The following is a 21,536-nucleotide window of genomic DNA, read 5'->3' as shown; positions in this document are numbered from 1 at the left end:
CAAGGGTCTGGACTGTTTCAATGAAGAAGTTATTAAATTGTGTGAGTATGTTTTCATGATTATTTGGTAGCACAGGGGTTAGTGTAGTAAACTTTCCTGGGTGCAGTATACAATTTATTGTGTTCCAGAATTTTTTGGGGTTATGAGCATATTCTTCTTGTAGGTTTTGATAGTAGTTAGATTTGTCTAGTGTGCTATGTTTTTTGTCTTTGTTCCGGAGCTGGAGGTAATTTTGTCTTAAGGTAGTGGTTTTGTTTTTTTGATACTGAGACCAGGTGTTGTCCCTTTCTTTCATTATAGTTTTAGTGGGATTTGTTAGCTATGGGGCATAATTAGTTTTTATTCTAATGGTTTGGGAGGGTGCATATTGGTCCAGGATTTTTAGGAAGGTTGTGTTGAAGTATTCAACTGTTTTGTCTAGAGATAATTGCTTTAGGGGAGTCCAGTCGCAGTTTTTTAATGCATTGATGAAGTCAGTAGGTATGAAGGTGTTTTTGTTATGAACTACTCTGAAGATATTTTGGCTGATGGTTTGGGGTTTGCTCCTAATTAAGTAGGTAGTATGATGGTCACTTAGGGTATCTGGAAGACAGCCAGATTGCTGTGTAAGATTGGGGTCAGATACCAGGATCCAGTCCAAGATGGACTGGTGATTGGATGTTTTGTCAATTCTAGTGGGGTGGTTATAGTTTGGGTAAACCTGTGGAGGTTTATAAAGGCAGTGGGATTATGGCTGGAGCAGTTGAGCCAGTCAATATTAAAGTCTCCTAATAGTATGGATGTGGAATGGAGTTGGACATCCAATTAAGCAGGTTTTCCATTTGAGTGATATTATTGCCTGGTGGAATGTAGCCACCTGCAATAACTATGTGTTTATTGGAGTTTATTTTTAATCTGGCAAGGATTAGTTCCACATCTTTGACATCTTGGGTGTTGTAAGCGAGTTGTTCCATGGTGAGGTGGTTTTGGAATATTATTGCAACACCACGTCCCTTTTTCTCTATTCTGTCTTTGTGGATAATATTGTAGCCAGGGGTGGTAATCTCATTGTCATGATGTTTTGGTTTGAACCATGTTTCAGTTAACACAACAATATCCAGTTTGATTAGTGCCAATAGGGCATGTAGGTTTTGGATTTTCTTAAGTATGCTTCTAGCATTAATGTTTAGGAAGCAGAGAGATGAGGATGGTCTGTGGTATAGGAGATTTAGCTGATCTGAGTTAGGGTTGACTAGTGTTTTGGGTCCTGGATTGGGGTGTACATGTCCACTGCAAGTGAGTTTTTGAAATAGGTATAGATAGAGTTTAGTAAATTTGTGAATTATTTTAGTTTGTTTTTGTGAAGAGAGATGGTTAGTTTTTATGGCTGGTTGTTGCATGAGTAAGAGAAAGGTTGGGGTGTGGTAAGATCAGATGGTGATATAGGAATGTTTTTTAGATTAATAAGATTACCCGTGTCTTCTGTTTGCCATGGGGATGGGGTATGGTTATCGAGTTGAGTGTGATAGGAGGACAGATTGGAAAAAAGAAGTAGGTTGAAGACTATTAGTGTGTAGATGGATGCTTTTAGTAGTTGGGTTGGATGTGTGCAGTACATGTTAATTAGTTTAAGAAAAGGTGGGATGTATACAAGGGTGATATTTGTAGGTGCATCTGATTGGAGTTGTAATAGGAGAGGGGAGGTGGGAGGGATTTTCTGATAGAGGCAGGAAGTGAGGTGCAGTGTTGGGGAGGAACTGGAAGGGGAGGAGGTGACAAATGGTTAGGTATAAAAGAAACGATATGGGGGTGGGTGGGAATGGGGGTGGGAGAAGAGCGAAGTGAGCCAGAGCATAGCGAGGGCGAACGGTGGGTCAACACCCACAGTGAGTGACTACAAGAAGTGACAAAATTCCCTACGAAAACAATCAGTGAGCTATGGAGGTGAGTCAGGATACAGAGAAGCAGAAAAATATGGATTTAAGGCAGAGGGAGAAAATCTGAAGTATAAGAAGGTATAACAGCACAACAGGATAGGGTAGAGAAGGAGAGCAGGCTAGGGAAAGAATAACCAGTGGTGGGAAGCACAGAAAGTAGATAAACTTGATGTTATTAAAGGGTAAAGAACATAGATGGAAGGCAGGATAGAGGAAGGGCACAGTATCCAGACAAAGCAATAACAAAGTCTACAAAAGCAATCAGAGACCTGGGAACAGGAGGCTAGGTAAGTAAAATATAAGCGAGTCCTACAGTCAAAAGGAACAGGCAGAAATTAGGAGAAATACAAAAGTCAAAAGAAGCAGGCAGAAATCAGGAGAAGTTAGACTAGAGAGATACTCTACTAGATAGACATTTAACAAGGAAGGAGTGTAACTAACAAAATGGGGAGGGGAGAGTTAAAATAAGTTTACGTGCAGCCTAATTTAAACACTATGGTAGGGGAGGAGAGAAAGAAGGTAAGAATAACTTGGAAGTCAGCTGCCAGTACTGATGCAGAGCTCAGCCAATGGCACTACAAATACTCGTTTGCTTAACAAAGCAATAGCTAGTGCTACTGAAAGGATTACAGGACAAAATTCCATGGTGTGTAGCTGAAAATAGCAGTTGTAAGCACCTGGATAGAAGCAGAGAGGTTGTGGAGGTGATCAACTAGCAGTCAAGTTTTCTGAAGTTTCCAAGTTTTTGGAGTGTCCGTGCTCTCAAGTATGGGGAGGGGAACAAACCGGACCCACTATGTAGTTGCAATGTACAGGCACGGAATAGAAGCAGAGAGGCTGTGAAGGTGATCAACTAACAGTCAAGTTTTCTGAAGTTTCCAAGTTTTTGGAGTGTCCGTGATCTCAAGTATGGGGAGAGGAACAAACTGGACCCACTATGTAGTTGCGATGTACAGGCACTGAATAGAAGCAGAGAGGCTGTGGAGGTGATCAACTAGCAGTCAGGTTTTCTGAAGTTTCAGGGTTTTTGGAGTGTCTGTGCTCCCAAGTATGGGGAGGGGAACAAACTGGACCCACTATGTAGTTGCGATGTACAGACACTGGATAGAAGCAGAGAGGCTGTGGAGGTGATCAACTAGCAGTCAAGTTTTCTGAAGTTTCCAAGCTTTTGGAGTGTCCGTGCTCTCAAGTATGGGGAGGGGAACAAACCAGACCCACTATGTAGTTGTGATGTTACAGGCAATGGGAGCTCACGACACCAGGGACTGCAGCTGCTTAGAGAAAACCTCTGTATGAATTAACTTCATTATATCTAAGTCATATTTTTATATAAGATACTGATCACACTGATGGATCGAAAACTTTTGGGGCCTACTATTTTGTATAGTGGAACCTCTACAACCATCACCATTGGTCATTGATGCTTCTGCATGTTAATATTTTCTTTAATATGATTGATGGGGGGGGTTACTCTTATCTGGTCCAATGGAACTACAGATTTTAATTCTACCTGTGGCAGCAGTTATTACATATGTAGTTATATAAGGGATGTCTTCCCTTTGTCTCTGTAGTACTCTGACATATGTATATGCATATTTTGAAGTTCAAACAAAATTGAAAAAAAAAAAAAAAACTAAAGGTTCATCTGATAATGGTTCTGCTCCTATAATAACACACAGGTTAACTTTTTTTACCCTAAATACTCACTGTGTTCCAAGAAATCCTCAACTTAATCCATTAGGTAGCCGATGTTAGAACATCTAATTCTTCCACGTAATAGTCCAAGGTCTTTTTGTATATATGTTTCTTGTAACTTGCATATGTTCCTAATACTGTACATTTCTTTACTATAATTGTTAAAAGCACATAAGTATCTAAGTATTTAGAATATGTACTTGCAAATCATGTATACTTGTTAAACTAGTGTTATGCTCTTTTATAATACTGTCCTTTAACTGATATTGGAGCTTTTCTCCCCTGGCCTCTGCTGAAAAACAGTATTTGCAAAACCCAGTCAGACTATCCCAATAAACAAAAAGCAAATAAATTATTATAGACCTCTGTCCTAAATGGTTAATATCCCAAACCATTCAAAAACTGCATGGTGAATAACAAAATGGTTAAATGCCATTGAATACTGTTCAGATGGAAAACATTTTGTAATGCATTTGCAGTTCCACACTTAAGTTCAAATTACCTGCTTGCACATCTGTAGCTCAAATCTTATAAATAGAAATGTTTTGATTTTTTCCTGATATTTCACCTTTGCCAAATTGTTATTCAACCTGCACACTCTGCCCTACAAAAAGTAGTCAGTTAATGTCTAGCAGTGGCCTAACAGGAAGCAATATAGCTAAGAACTGTTAGACAACAAGGAGTTTTTAGATCATCCCTACAAAGACACCCTGACTACCAATATGACTTTCAAGTTGAAGAATAACAGCTTAATTATATGGGACACACAAATGAGTAAAATGCTACACATATCATTACAAAAACTATTTATTATAATATTAGTGAGTTTCAGTTGCTCCCTATTCTACCACTAAATTTTATTGGGTGCTGAAAGCCATCATGTTTTTCAATACCACAGTGGAATATCCGCATGTATTCATTAAGAGGCAATGAGGTATCAGCCTTGTTTCTATTGCACTAGTGTTCAACGCTCTTAATGTGTGATCTGTAATGTGTGAGAACAGCTTTTGCAGCATGACATCCAGATTACAGCATCTTGGAATTTCTCCTTTCTGCAAGATACAGCAACCTTAGAGTTGGAATATATAATAAGCAGGGCATCACTCCATATTGGTGAAGCAGAGGATCCCATGCAAAACACTTTTTAGTGACATTTTACATTCAGCTGCTGTTCAAAGTTAAGTGCTTGCAGTGTTTTGTCATTGCAATTTGAAGGTCTCTCACAGAACAGCCACAGCAATATCCATTCATTAACCATTTACAGCCCATGTTATCACAGCTTAAATTAATATATTGTTTATGTCTCAGGCCAGCTATTTGACAATGCACCTCCTTTGGTGTGTGTGTGTGTGTGTGTGTGTGTGTGTGTGTGTGTGTGTGTGTGTGTGTGTGTGTGTGTGTGTGTGTGTGTGTGTGTGTGTGTGTGTGTGTGTGTGTGTGTGTGTGTGTGTGGTTTCATAATGTCAGTATTTCTATCCAGCTTCTTTTATCTAAATGTGACTGTTATACAGAGTAATAATAGCATATATGTTTTGACACTTGCCTTGTGCATGTCTCAGGACTGAAAGTGGTCTTTGGACAATTCCATGTTACATATTCTGTTTTATAGCTGTCAGTTATTCCTTTTGATTAGTATGTCCACACAGTGAGCTGCAAATGACTTTTAGGGCAGGTTGTCCTCAAATGCCAGTAAGTTTAACATAACATAGTAGTTTGTTAGTTAGTTAGTTAGTTAGTTAGTTAGTTAGTTAGTTAGTTAGTTAGTTAGTTAGTTAGTTAGTTAATTTGAATTTGTTTTCCAAAATAAATCTCTGATCTCAATGGGCCAATTTTAGTCTCAGCCCGGAAGTACAAAGAGCACCAAAACAAAAATATACACGATTTTATAATGAAGCAAATATAGTTAATAGTAAAATAAATTTAAACCAAAAATGTAATACAGTTCAATAGCAGACAGGGTGTATAAAACAGACTGCCATACCATTACATACAGGTATTACATATTTACACATATATATTATGTACAAAGAATTTATTTTTATAAAATTAAATGTAAAACGTGGGATGTAGGGAAAGGAATTAAGGAGAATGAGTGGTATAAATGAGAGAGAGGTTGGAGGTTACAGTAGATGATAAAAGAGTTGAAGTGATAGTCTACTGACATTTGAAAATTATAACTGAGAATATGATTTAAGGAGAGGTGAATGAAGGTGTTATGTTATGTGTCCTGAATATTGACTTTTAACTCAATACAGAATGAAGGGTAAGAGATCATTTACTTGAGATGGAGAAGGATGAGATTATCATAGCTTTGGACCAAATGAAGAGTAGCAATGCATATACTTGTCTGAATGTTTCAAGCAGAGGTCCACCATGCTCCTGTCTTCTAAGATTATAGAAGGATATATTTGGGATGAGATGGCAGCTTAAGGAGTAAAAGAATCGTTACAGGAGCTCAGGTAACTCAGACGCCAGTAAAAGATCAGGCCTACGTCTGACAGGAACTCCTTTGGTATAGTGCAATTTCCTTCAGGGTAGATCTCTAGTCATTGATGTGGTTCTTCCCCATTCTGTCTTTCATTTGAGAATAGATAATGTGGAAGAAGTGATAACATATATTAATCCACTTTTTGGCCTGTGGCAGTATCATCTCCTATTTTATCTGTAAATGACAAAAAACTCTGAAATGGATTGTACCAACAGTGCAGTATTGTGGTTTGCATGCACTGCTGAGTCATGGATTACACAGCAAAAATATAGGTCCTACTATGAATCAAAAAATCCACACAAAGAGATTGTGAAGGTGAGGAAAGCAAGCTATGAGACTATATACTACTAACAGTAACACTGCAGTAGCAAGCATTAAGTCTGATGTAGGTAGATGGCTAACATACGATAGTGCTAAATGCATGCTTGGGATAACCTGCAATATTTTTTTGTGGGTGTTACATGCATATCTGCATGATTTTATTCAAATAGATAGCAAAAATACAGTTGTACTCTATCTTACAAAGATTAGGATTTCCATCAGAATTAATCAGAACTAATGAAGGACTTTTTTCCGGTATGTGGATTTGGTTAGATCATTTCTGCTCAGAACTCTGGATAAATACATGGGGAATTGCATTCAATCATCAATATTTTGGATGTCATCAAATTATCTGTTTATTTATTTATATTTGTTTACTGGGAAAGTCTGACTGGGCCAGAAGCCCATTTTCAGAAGTGGCCCATGGAGAAAAGCTCCAGAGAAATATAAACAAAAAATAATAATTGGATAGTACAATAGTATACATATAGTAAGATGCAGAATAGACATCATCCAGTTAGTCTATACAAAGAAGCATTCAGTACTGTTTTCTAGTAGATACAAGTACAAAAAGAAAATCACACAAGCACTTCAGTAAAGATCACTGTGAGAATAATAAAATTAGTACCGTGTACATGTTAAATAATAGTTATGAACAAATAGTAACACTGAGGAGAGGGAGAGAAGGAGGTAAGCAGGGGACAGTATGCTGAGAGAGTTATAGATATCTTGTCAGTCAGGTTTGGTGCAGGAGCAATGCCAGTTTTTGGATAGATTTTCAAATAGTAGTTGTTTGAAACTGGCAGATTCACGTGTGTTTTGCAGGGTGTGGGGTACAGAGTTCCTTAATTTGGCTATTTGATTTGAGCATAGGGGTTCACCATGAGTGTTGTTAGCTTTGTTTACTGTGAGCAAGTTTCTGTCTGTAAATCTAGACTTCGGTGGCATGAGTAGGGAACAACAGGTTCCTCAAGGGATGGGGAGTTGTGAGGAGGGAAGATGGTACTGTGTGTGAATTTAAGTTGGTAGAGATGGAGAAGGATAGTTAGCTCAAGACAATTTAATTTATGAAGAACAATCCAATGGACTATTTTGTTGTAGCAAGTTTCCAGTTTGGTTAAGTCTGATTTTTTTAAGTTGGTAAAGAGGGGGAAAGCATAAACGAGCATACAGAGGAGGAAGGTTCTGGATATGGCTAGTTTGGTATTGTCAGTGAGGAATGGCTTGTTTCTGTACAGTGAGTTTAACGTGAACTTTCTTAATTGTAATGGCTATGTGTTGGTCAAATCTGAGTTTGTTGTCGATAGTCATGCCAAGGAGTTTTGCATGCTCAACTGGTTGGATGTCTGTGTTGTTTGCTGAGAGAATGGTGAAAGGAGGGGTGGTAGATGACTGTTTGCTACTGATAAATAACATTAACTGTGTCATTTTGGGGTTGAGAATTAGTTGTGATTTACTTAGATATGTTTCTATATCATTAAAAGCTTTTTGGGCTACTATTTAGAGGTCTGGTGAAGTAACTGCAGAGCAGATTAAAGATGAATTATCTGCATACTGAACTACTTTAGCATGTGTTGTGGATGATGCCAGATCATTGGTGAAAAGAAGAGGTCCTAGTATGGACCCTTGGGGGATTCCGACTGAGACAGGCAGAAGTGGTGAGAGTTCGGATTTCCATCGCACTACTTGCTTTCTGTCAGAAAGACAGCTTAGGAACCAGGAAAGGGAAGTCTTTGATAGGTTTAGTGAGGCAAAAGTACTAAGGAGTCTCTGATGGAAGACAGTGTCGAATGCCCTTGACATGTCTAACAATATTAATGCTACTTGCTGGTTTCAGTTTCTCAGTTGGTTGATGGTATTAGAGAAATTAATTAGGGCTGTGGTGGTGCTATGTTTTGCTCTGAAAGCATGTTGGAAGGGAGAGATAAGGTTGTGAGATAACAGGTACTGTAGTAATTGAGTGTGGATACATTTTTCCAGAATTTTGACATGGGGGAAAGGATGGTTATGGGTCTGTAACTGTTTAATTTTGTTGCTGTTCCTCCTTTATGCAGAGGGGTGATACAGGAAATTTTCCATAATTTTGGGACATATTTTTTCTGCTATAGACCTATTTACCAGAATGGAGACAGGCAGAGCTATGGCATCAGCTGAATGTTTGAGATACTCATTGGGGAGTTGGTCAGCTGCTAAGGATGAAGGTTTCAGTTTTTTCAGCACCATTCTTATGATATTAATTGGGACAGGTTTGAGGTCAAAAGAGTTGTTGTTAGTTTCCACATTAGGCAAAAGAGATGGTGGGGTGGAATTGTTCCCTGTAACTAAGGAGAGGATGGTGTTTATAAATTAGGTGTTGATTTGTGAGGCAATACTCACGCTTTGGTTATTGGTTGATGGTTCTGGGGTTGCGGCTTTACCTGGGTGGAGGAGCGAGTTAATTGCCTGCCAGAACTTTTTGGGATTGTTTTCATCAAATTTGTTTTGCATAGATGTATAATATGCATTTTTGTCTAGTTTGAGTTGTTTTTTGTTTGATTTTACAGCTGCTGGTATGCTAACAGAGTTTTATTGTCTTTTGTTTTCTGGTATTGAAACCAGGTTTTGTCCCTTACTTTTTGAAGTCTAATGGCGTCTTTTGATATCCAGGGCAATCTCTTATTTTTAACATGACATGTACGAGTTGGTGCTAAGCTATGTAGAACTGCTACAAATGTGTCACTGGTCAGACTGTGGTTGGAGATGATGGAGTGGTGTCCAGTTACATTTATTGAGCATGTCTATGAATGCTTCGTTGAAGAAGTTTTTGGTATTTTGTACAACTTTGTAAATTATGGTTCTGGTTGGGTTCAGCTGATGATGGATTAAGTAGGTAGGTCTATGGTCGCTTAAATTATTTGGAAGGAATCCGGAGAGATAGCTGTGGGTGGTACTGTTAATAAGTGACCAGTCTAAGACAGATTCCCTTTCATTATGTTTTTCTACTTGAGTGTGAAATTAGATAGTTTGGGAGAAACCATGCAGATTTATGAAAGTGGAGGGATTATCACCAGTGCAATTGTTCCAGTCTAAGTTGAAGTCATCTGTGGTAATGGTTTTGTGGGGTTAGACTGAGGCTGTCCAAGCTATGAGTTCCTCAATGGCAGTGGGAGTATTGTTGGGAGGTATGTAAGTGACAATTATGATAATATTTTTCTTTGGGTTGATTCTGAGCCATGTTACTAGGACTTCAAAGTTGTTATCATAAGGGTATTTGATGGGTAGGTAATCTATGTTTAGGTTATCTTTGTAGAAGATTGCAACCCTGCCTGACCAAGGAAGCCCACAGGATTTTTTGCAGGGGGGGGGGTGCAAACCCAGAGCCCTGCCCACATAGCCCCACCCCCTCCAGCCACGGAGCCCCACCCCCACACAACCATTACAGTGTCCCATTACTTGGCTATTTCTCTCCAGTTGCCAGAAACACTGTTCAAAATTCTCAATGTGCATACTGTCTTATGCTTTACTTCTACAATGATTACAGGTATCTAGATTTAATTAGGAATCCATGATAATTTTTTTACATAGCCCATGTACATTGCAACTAACTCAAGGGAACTTTCAGCTGGCAGCCCTTTTGAATTCTGATCAAGAAGGCTTGGCTGTTCAGTTCTCTATACTGGAATAATTTCTCATTCATTGCTAATAATCATTTTATTTACTTGGGTACTAACAGAGTTTTACCATAAAGACAAGATATTTGTTTTACCTCAAAATACTTCCCCTTGTTTTATTTATTTATTTGTAAGTGACTTAGAAACTACTGGGGAATAGTGTTCATTAGCTCAGTATTTTTCATGTAGGACACTAAACTGAGTCTCATGAGCCTGTTCAGATTATACAGATTTAAACAGACTAGTTTATAACACTAGTGTTCTTTGGCTTCCAAGATTAGCTCTCAGTAACACAAATTGCTGTTTAAATAAAAGCTGGCATTCTGTGCTCTGAATGCACAACACATTATAGCTGTATTTAACTTAAACTGTGTGCATTCACTAAATTATGTATATCTTTTAATTAATGCTTAATCAAGCATTTCTTCATAATCCCAACATTGACATAGTTCATAGTTGCAAATCATCACTTCATCTTTTTATAGATAATTCCAATAGCCCTAATATATGCACATTATTAATTATTTTTTCAAGATTAGTTGTACTGAGTGGGCAAGGGAAATTCTGGGTGTTTTCTGATTGTGTGGTTGACCCTTAGTTATATGAAACTGGGTCTGCATTATCACTGATGTGAACAACTTCATTATATGCCTAACTAAAAGCTTTAGACTTTTTTTCTTGACACAGCCATTACAGTATCCTTCCTGTTACTGTGATAAGCAAGAGTAGCCATGCATAAGAAGAGTACATATGTATACATATGAGTATGCACGATTATTATATACAGATTGTATTAATTATAATATAAAATCATTTAATTATATCCCTTCTATAATACAGCACCACTTGTTAGACTGTTTTAAATTTATAGTTTTGAATGTTTTTCCAGCAAGCAATGAAACAAAACATATGAGCCAATAATGACAAACTGCCCAATTCAAAACATTTCAACCATAAAAGGCCACTTAAACTTTTGTCATTACAATCCATCAATGTCAGTCAGTATGCACAATCTCTGCAGAAGTAAAGTCATCTGAATAATTCCACATTATAGAGATCTGAAACTAATGAAGAGGTTGTTGCTAGAAAACAACTTTATATTTCAGCATTTCATCAACAAATTCAGTGCCTGCTGCCCTTGAAGAATACATTGCCTATGTTACATTAAAAATGGTAAGCTGGTATATTTGCAATACAGAATGGGTGGTAAGCTGAAAAACAAGTTCATAGTTATTAGGCATCTCATCCAAAGGAGGACATAGCCAGGACTGCAGCACTCCACCCCCTTAAAATACAAATCTACATGCTGTGGGAGTAGAACCTATAGCCCTCTGCATCAAGATGCAAGTATGCTACCTGCTGTACTACTAACACTGCTTTAAAATTCTATACCACAATAATGATATCATTTGCTAAACAAAACAGTTGCACATTTTAAGCAGACTTAGCATGAGCAGCAGTAAACTTCTCTTCCCTTGAAGCTCACAATTCCTTGAAAATAAATTCCACCTGCTAACTCTAAATAGGGCATTTCACTTGCTCTCACACACCTCAACCTTTGCAAGAAATCTGGACAAAGCCCAACATAAATAGGGACAGATTATAAATATTGATCTCATGAACTTAGAACATTGCTAGAATAACAGGATTTATGTTAGTATGCATTTTATATGATGGACAGAAGGAAGGTTGGTATATTGTGTGTGCAAGAGACCAGATGGAAGGGGAGTAAGGCTAGGTGTATCGGAGGTGGGTTCAAATTGTTTTATCATGGTGTGGATGGGAGGAGAAATGGCGTAGGAGTTATCCTGAAGGAACAGTATGCTAAGAGTGTTTTGGAGCTGAAAAGAGTGTCAGATAGAGTGATGTTTATGAAGCTGGAAATTGATGGTGTAATGATGAATGTTGTTAGTGCATATGCTCCACAAGTTGGGTGTGCGATGGATGAGAAAGAAAAATTTTGGAGTGAGTTGGATGAAGTGGTGATGACTGTACCCAAGGGTGAGAGAGTGGTGAATGGAGCAGATTTCAATGGGCATGTTGGTGAAGAGAACAGAGGAGTGGATGACGAAGTGATGGGTAGGTATGATGTTAAACAAAGGAATGCAGAAGGTCAAATGGTAGTGGATTTTGCAAAAAGGATGGACATAGCTGTGGTGATTACATAGTTTAACAAGAGGGAGGAGCATAGGGTGACATGCAAGAGTGGAGGAAGATGCACACAGGTGGATTATATCTTATGTAGGAGGGCCAGTTTGAAGGAGATTGGAGACTGTAAAGTGGTGACCGGAGAAAGTGTAGTTAGGCAGCATAGGATGGTGGTTTGTAGGATGACGTTGGTGATCAAGAAGAGGAGGAGGAGTGTGAGGACAGCACCTAGGATCAAATGGTGGAAATTGAAAAAGGGTAATTGTGAGGTAGAATTCAGGGATGAGTTAAGATAGGCACTGGGTAGCAGTGAAGAGTTACCGAATAGCTGGGTAGCTACAGCAGAGCTAGTAAGGGAGATGGCTAGAAAGGTGCTTGGTGTGACATCTGGACAGAGGAAGGCTGATAAGGAGACCTGGTGGTGGAATGAGGAAGTTAGAGGAGAGTATACAGAGAAAGAGGTTTGCAAAGAAGAAGTGGGATTGTCAGAGAGATGGAGAAAGTAGACAGGAGTATAAGGAGATGAGGTGCATGGCAGAGAGAGGTGGCGAAGGCTAAGGATAAGGCATATGAAGAGTTGTATGAAAGGTTGGACACTAAGGAGGGAGAAAAGGACCTGTACCAATTGGCTAAACAGAGGGCCCGAGCTAGGAAAGATGTGCAGCAGGTTAGGGTGATGAAGGATAATGAAGGAAATGCACTCACAAGTGAGGAGAGTGCATTGAGCAGATGGAAAGAGTACTTTGAGGGGCTGATGAATGAAGAGAATAAGAGGGAGAGAAGGTTGGATGATGTGCGGATAGTGAATCATGAAGTGCAATGGATTAGCAAGGAGGAAGTTAGGATAGTTATGTAGAGGATGAAGAATGGAAAGGCTGTTGGTCCAGATGACATACCTGTGGATGCATGGAGGTGTTTTAGGTGAAATGGCAGTGGAGTTTTTAACTAGATTGTTTAATGAAATCTTGGAAAGTGAGAGGATGCCTGAGGAATGGAGAAAGTGTTTTGATACCGATTTTTAAGAATAAGGGTGATCTGCAGATCTGTAGTAACTACAGAGGGATTAAATTGATCATTCACAGCATGAAGTTATGGGAAAGAGTAGTGGAAGCTAGGTTAAGAAGGGAGGTGATAATTAGTGATCAGCAGTATGGTTTCATGCCGGGAAAAAGCACTACAGATGCAATGTTTGCTCTGAGAGTATTGATGGAGAAGTACAGAGAAGGTCAGAAGGAGTTGCCTTGTGTTTTTGTAGACTTAGAGAAAGCATATGACAGGGTGCCTAGATAGGAGTTGTGGTATTGTATGAGGAAGTCAGGAGTGTCAGAGAAGTATGTAAGAGTGGTACAGGATATGTATGAGGGTAGTGTGACAATGGTGAGAGTGACAGATGCGTTTAAGGTGGAGGTGGGGTTACATCAAGGATCAGCTCTGAGCCCTTTCTTATTTGCAATGGTGATGGACAGGTTGACAGATGAGATCAGACAGGAGTCCCCGTGGACTATGATGTTTGCAGATGACATTGTGATCTGTAGTGAGAGTAGGGAACAGGTGGAGGAGACCCTGGAGAGATGGAGATATGCTCTAGAGAGAAGAGGAATGAAGGTCAGCAGGACTAAGACAGAATATGTGTTTGTGAATGAGAGGGAGGATAGAGGAATGGTGATGATGCAAGGAGTAGAGGTGACGAAGGTGAATGAGTTTGAATACTTCAGTTCAATAGTTCTGAGTAACAGTGAGTGTAGGCGAGAGGTGAAGAAGAGAGTACAGGCAGGATGGAGTGGGTGGAGAAGAGTGTCAGGAGTGATTTGTGACAGACGAGTACCAGTAAGAGTGAAAGGGAAGGTCTACAAGAGGGTAGTGAGACCAGCTATGTTATATGGGTTGGAGACAGTGGCACTGACAAAAAGGCAGGAGTTTGAGCTGGATGTGGCAGAGTTAAAGATGTTAAGATTTGCACTGGGTGTGATGAGGGTGGACAGGATTAGGAATAAGTATATTAGATGGTCAGCCCAGTTTGGAAGGTTTGGAGACAAAGCCAGAGAGGCAAGATTAAGTTGGTTTGGAGATGTGCTGAGGAGGGATGCTGAGTATATTGAGAAAAAGATGCCAAGGATGAAGCTACCAGGTGACAGGAAAAGAGGAAGGCCTAAGATAAGGTTTATGGATGTGGTGAGAGAGGACATGCAGGTGGATGGTGTGACAGAGCAAGATGCAGAGGACAGGAAGAAATGGAAACAGATGATCCGCTGTGGCGACTGAAAGAAGATGATGATGACGATGATGTTTGTATGCATTTTTCTATATGATACGACATCTAAAACTCAAATGTCTGTCATTATTTAGCAACTTCTTTAGGAAGAATATGGGGCAAAAGATCTGGACATTCTGCAAAAACCTGGACAGCTGAGGGGTATGGTACAGGGTTCAAGCCTTATTCTCTACCCACCACCATATAGCACCTGGGGAATTTCACACACACACTCCCATCTTCAGAAGCTGTTTCACATTACTCACTACTCTGAAAGTGTCTGTCTGTTTCAGTTCCTGCTCACAAGTGTCCCATCTTCAGTGAAGTCCTCTAAACTGTCCGTTTCAGTTCCCGCTCACAAACTTGAAAATATGTGCACTGCGCGAATCGCGATGATGTCAGTATCCTCTAAACTGTCCACTTCAGTTCCCGCTCGCAAACTTGTGATGATGTCAGCATGCCCGTGACTGGACTTCTTTCTTCTTAAAGAAGAACGCCCTAAAAAAAAAACTTTTTTTTTTAATTAAAAGATTAACTAGTCAGCGGTCCTCCAGGGGGGGGGGTACCTTGCACCCCTGCCTGCAGGCCTGCTTTGCCCTTCTCCCTCCTTCCTCCTCCCTGTGTAACCCAATAACCTTGTGGGATGTGGGTCTCTCTCTCTTATATGGGGTTATAGCCAAGTATTGCCATTGCTATATTATGTTAATGCTGTATGTATTATTACACATTGCACTCAGTTTGCTATCAAAAAAACTGCAAAAAAAAAGTTGGTTTGTTATGAAATGTATGGATTATGTATTTTTTTTTTTTTATTATATGTTAGAAAGTTAAAAGATGCAATTTTTTTGACACACCACTGTACCATGATGTGATGATGAGAAAGCAACTATTTCATCCTAACAGTGCTGCACAAGTATCTTAAAAAATGTATTTATTGATTTATTGACATTGGATTACTGGGAAAGTCTGACTGGGTAGAAGCCCATTTTCAGTGGAGGCCCAGGGAGAAATGCTCCAAATTATTATAAAGTATTTTAAGAACAATGATTTTACAATCTTAAAAAATAAAACAAAACATCTGCAGTTTAAATAATTATAACAAATTGGACATAATATAAAAACATTGGTTAAGAATTGATACAAAGTATATGATAGTCATTTAATATTCAGAGAAATTTTAGACAGCTTATAGAGAAATTAAAGGTAAGTTAGTCTAATGCAAATAGGAATTGCAATATGAAGTGAGGGAAAACAGGCTTATGGTATATTTAAAGAGAAAGTCAGGGAAGAGAATTAGATAGCAGTAAGGAAGTAAGTGAAGAAGGGAGAGTAAGGAAGTATAAAGAATGAAAAGGTCTAGTTCACATTTAAGGATATAATTTATTCTGGTTTTGAGCAAGAACAGAGACGGATTTTAGCTATGAAGTATTTCAGAGTGGTTTTGAAAGATGGGAGGGAGGGTAAAAAATCCCTTGTGGTCAAACAGTACACATACTTTGTAATGTGATACATTGATAAGGAAGCAAGCAATGACTTTCCACTGGCAGTGTGGTCAGCATAGCTGACCAACACACTATACAAAACAATGGATAACTGTCATTTTGCAGTTCATAAGTACATATTTTTTAAAGTTCATTTTAGTTTTATAAAATGTTGTTCTCAATGTATACTGTAGTGGTAATAATCTCAGGAAATATATACAAGTGCAATTGTTAAGAAGTAATCGTACATTAAGGTTTATGTTGTGCTTTACTCACTGAGTGACTAAACATTTTGGCTGGATTATAAAACTAGTTTTTCTTGCCTTAAAACTTTCATTATCAGAAAGATAATTTTTTTATCATGTGTCATTATTTTTCCAGTTGCATCTTAAATCTGTATAAAAAAGGAGAAATGCACTTACCATTAAACTGTTCCATTACAGATGCCGCATACTTACTACGTCTAAGCATAAAGTGCACACAGTTCAGTGACCTGTGTATTTTCTTAAACATTACACAACTCATACACTGATTTACATATTTACATTATTTGGAAAAAAAATTTTGCATTTAAGCTTTCATAGTGAAAATCTAAGTGCACTTCACAATACTACAAACCACATTGTTCGAAATACTGTTCAGTTCTCTTGACATTTTAAGTGCTTTCTCTTGTATTTTGTCTCTAATGCCAAGGGTGGCTTCCCCTTGCAAAATAATCTGTTTTGGAAGGCCCAAATGACTCTGAAACTGGCTAGTATTTAAATGTTGAGATTTGGGTCAAAGAATTTACTGTGCCAAATCACCCAAGAAAACATACACAATTTTTGTATGGGGAAGTCTGGCATGCATTTTTAAAATGTATAGGGAGGAATAAATTATTTTCTATGAACTCAGAAGAGTTATCAAAACAAACTGTTATGGAATGAGAAAAAATATCTGTAAGTAACAAATGAAGACTTGCTTATTACTCTTTAGTAAGATGCCTTCTCTCCTTATTTCTTATTTCAGCGGCTAGCAATGTGGGGCTGACAGATCCAAAGCTTTGTTACATTCTGGATGGAATCCTTTTTATTTATGGAATCATCATCACTGCCTTGTACATCAAACTAAAGGTAAAATCTAGATTAACATCAACTGCTATTAGATTTTTTTTTAATGTAAATGGGTTAATGGGCATAGATGCTTATTTCTTAGTGCTTGAGTTATTCTTGTTTGCAAGTCACAGAAATGAAAACTATTGTCAGGATTTATTGTAATGGAAGTCTCTGTGTTATTTAACTAGCATAATGGTGACTGATTGTTTCATAGACACCGCCAGTGTGTCACACAAGACCAAAGGCTGAGTGCCTCTTAGCCAGTGTCCATAGGCTGAAAGTTTATATTATATACAGCTGGAGTATTTATCACACTTATGAAATGGTTAATACATTCACTCATTCATTCATTCATTTACACATTCAATTATTCTCCAAAATTCTACTCAATCTAATTCAGGAGTGAAGGGAAGTCAGAGTCTCTACCAGCACTCATCAGATGCAAAATGAGCAGAAAAGTATTTTTTTAACCTCTGTACTTTGTAGTATTGCACCCAGTGTCTATGTGATTGAATTAGGGTGTGGCATAGAGAAATATTGCCAGCCCAGCTATCTTGAATTTTGTAAATAATTCTATGTCATTTGTGAATATTGATATGATTTATACAGAAGTGTGTATAAAATATTGAGATAAAATGTAACCACAACATCCCTTAGTGAAATAGAACAGGAATTTACCTGCGCTATTGTGACTGTTTAGATGTATATGTTTAATGGAAACTGAAACACAGGAGGTTAACTTGGAAAACAATTCAGAGAAAATACTTGAAATTAAATTGTTTCATAACTATGTAATAAAAGAGATGTTATCTCTCAGTTTCAATGCAGAAGCAGACACAATGTCTAGAGATAGAAGTGTTTTGTATTGTCTTGAAAGAAAAGCAATTACTAGGTTTAAGATATAGAAGTGTTTCATTGTTTTACAACTTCCAGGATCTGCAAACATCTGAGAGATATGTATTTTTCCCAGGGATATGCTAAAATTCTGTTAGTTTCTGACAAAGGGGGTTTAGCTTGGGAACTAAAGTCAGGTGACAAAAGTGATGTAATCTAAGCTAACCCAGCAGTAATATTTGATATTAACTTAAGAACTCTCTGAGAGAGAAACTGGGCATTTTGTATTTTGTCTTTGACCTAACAAGAACATCCACTCATTCTCACCTCTGCACTTGCCTTGCTATAAGTAAATTTTTAGGGCATAGTAACTCTTTTAGATTCAGATACGAATATAGTGAAGTATAGCTTAGATGTTTCTTTATTTATTTGAGACTGTCCTGCAATGTTGTTTTAAACTATTTCCTGTGATTTTGAACTCTGAAGTTACTGTGATGATTTATTGAGTATTTTCTTGTTATCTTATTATGTATTATTAAATATATTTAAACTTTTCAATTGTGGCTAGTCTGTTTAGAGATATTTAGAGCACTTGCATATCTATATGGAGAGACTGTACAGGCCACTCCTAAACAGCCTTGCTCTTGGTCAGACTACCATTTGGATTAATAGTAACATAACACAGTAGAACTGCCCACCCTTTGTTAAGGGCCTTAAAGTAGCTGATAAGTAGTGGCTGGTGACAGTGGAAACTACCTTATAGTCTATGCAGAATAGGGCATAGCTAGTAAACCTGTGCCAGCCTTTCCCCGGAGTATGTGTATGTGTGTGTGTGTGTGTGTGTGTGTGTGTGTGTGTGTGTGTGTGTGTGTGTGTGTGTGTGTGTGTGTTTGTATATAAATCAAACCTCCAAGTGTGTGTGTGTTTGTCAGCTACTTGCGTAGGGACACAAAACACTGGTTGGACAAGGAGGTTTTGGCTTGGCCACTCAGCTGACATCTCAGTCCTATAGATGTACCAGTAGGGAGTCTTACTGGGGAAATGAGAAAGAGAAAGAGAAAGAAACCAGCCCCAGACTTACTATGGTGTCTGTGTTTTCTTAAGGGAAATTGCACTTTACTGTGTGTGTACTTGTCATCCTCCCAGTGTGTGCATCCCCCACTATTGCCAGTGGTGAGGACTGAGGCTCCTTGATTACTGGGCCAGTGTTGGGGCGGGGCGTCACATAGAGTATGCAAGAATAATGGCTATATTTAAAATAATATGACTAACTAATAAACAAGTAATATATTATTCTACACTGCTTCACTTTCCAACTTGGATACCGTGATACTAAAATGGCTAACAAATTCAGTGCCATCTTATTATCTGCATATTCATAACAATGCTAAAAGTAAACATCAGGATTGACACATCTGGGGTTGAAGAGGAATGCATATCACAGGTCTGAGGTACTGACAACTCAGAAGGTCAATAGCTAACTTACCATACATTTGTACAACTGAAGTGTAGCCAGAAAGAACTATCTTGTCATTGCCTCACCTGTGAAGACAGGCATGCGTCATTTATTCAGACAAAAGAGCTACAGCTGTAATTAAATATAAAATCAAGAACTCATATCTTCTTCTTGACACAGAAGGACAGGGACCACTTACAGCAGCTTTGAAAGAAAGAACAGACAACACTCAGATGTTGCTGCTGCAGTAATATCAGTTTTGCAGGCAGCACCTTATCTCCAACCATCATACCTTTCGGAACAGACTCATGTTTAAAATGCTTCCTATTTTGCAAAAACAAAACAATAGTCCAGAAAGTCAGTAACAATAAGAAGGAGGAAGTGAAATTCCACAGGCTGAGTGAATTGCAAAATCCATTTATGTTTAACAGCACAAAACACTATGCAGCATATATTTTGTCACTCCCGGTCTTGTTGCTGTCCTTCTGTCAGTCTGTTGCCATTCTGCACCCCACCGTCTCACTTATTACTTTTAGTGTAAAGTCAGCAGATATTAGATGTCAATTAAATATACCTTCAGTTGACATTTATATATGTTCATTGTTGTACTGTTTTTCTTTATCAGTGTTTGCTGTTTAGTACTTAATAAGAAGTCTTTTATTTGTGCTAATAATTTTAATGTTGGTAGCGTGTTTTTTCTCTACTTATGTTTACTTTATGTGGAATTGGTATGTATCTTGTATATGGCTGCAAACTCTTTTGATTGCTAACAGTACTTGCCATCAGGTCATGGCTGAAGAAGGTTCCTGAATCAGTCTACCCACCTGGTTATCAAATATAAGTAAATAAATAAAATACAGACAGAGCAAAGTCAAAAACTTCAAAGGTTCCATTACCATGGGTCTGTAAAAAAGTGTAAAAACTCAGATACCTATAGCTTTTTATGTATATGGAGGATTAATTATGCTATGAATGAAATAATTTTCCAGTCATCTACTTTTCACTTACACGATATAAATCCTTAAAAGCAAACACAAAAATGGCCAGTACAAATGCACCACAAATGACACACTTCAGTGCTAGCAGCAAATGTAAAGCTGCAGCACCTTGCAAGATATATTTTTAAATATCATGAGCATGAACTATCTAGAGGAGAAATACTTAGTAGTAACTTTAAATATCTTCTCTAGTAAAAATTAAAAAAATACATACTTTGTCAAATCAATTATTATACCATGAGTTATACTAATGGAAAAGGTCCAGTTTTCCATTAGTATAAAAAGCAACGGAGAAAGCAAAATCTCACTATGTTAAACCCATTTAACATGAGATCTTGCTTTCTCCATGCCAGACATCTGCGGAAGGGCAGTAAACAGTAATAATGTACACCCATTAGAAACAGGTGTCCTTTTTCCAGGGCAGCCCGTGGACACTGGTCATATGACTTGCTCAGAGTCACACAGTAGGGAAACACAGATGAAAAGAATCAGATCCTGTACCCTTGACAGAAAGCAGTTGATTAACAGTCAGACCTTAATCCTCTGTGCTGCCAGACAATCCCTAAATAACTACAATATATAAATAATTATACATTTTCTAGCATATTGTTTCTCAACTACTACATACTTTTTTTGGAAAAGAAATTTAAACTCATGTGTGTATTACATTTTTTAGAATTATTCTAAACATCTAGGAAGAAAATCTAACATTGCTTTCTTGCACTAACCATAATAACATATCACAGCCTCTACTGTTTTTAATTTTTCTCAATGACCATAAATGTTAACTAAGAAATCTGTCTACCATGAAACTCTATGAAGTGCTTGCTAACTGATAATCCTGCGTGGCTACATCTAGTGTCCCAAACATGTTCTCTAAACAGCATGTACAATATTTTAGAGGTCATGCCTGTTAGATGTCTGATGTCATGTTATTGTTTTCTATGATCATGTAATATGCTAATATCCCAAATCCCAGGCAAATACATTAACTAGATATGTCTGTAATGCTAGGATTGCTTTTTTTCAGTTGGGAAAGGAAATCATTAATCTAAAACAAATATTTATATGCATTAATTATGTGTCATTTAATATTCCGATTAAAAGTGCTGCCATGCCTTATTTGCAATACTAAAGTTTGTAAGCAGAATTTCTTCCAAGACTTTCATAGAACTTTATTCTTGAACTTTTTGTTTCCCTTTTC

At 37.9% G+C, this 21,536-nt stretch overlaps 1 protein-coding gene across 1 annotated transcript in view; it reads left to right on the top strand.

Annotated features, from left to right (window-relative positions):
- The window catches only part of CD247 (CD247 molecule), a 600,369-nt gene that overhangs the window by 420,856 nt on the left and 157,977 nt on the right, over positions 1-21,536 (top strand). Inside the window, exon 2 of the mRNA XM_044073101.1 lies at positions 16,959-17,062. Coding sequence (XP_043929036.1) covers positions 16,959-17,062 — 104 coding nt within the window. The remainder of the gene's footprint in view (positions 1-16,958; positions 17,063-21,536) is intronic.

This window comes from Protopterus annectens, chromosome 5.part1 (genome assembly GCF_019279795.1).
Source record: "Protopterus annectens isolate FY-2018-M chromosome 5.part1, PAN1.0, whole genome shotgun sequence".
Lineage (NCBI taxonomy): Eukaryota > Metazoa > Chordata > Ceratodontiformes > Protopteridae > Protopterus > Protopterus annectens.
The sequence above is the reverse complement of the archived record's forward strand: the minus strand, read 5'-3'. Positions and strand labels throughout refer to the sequence as shown.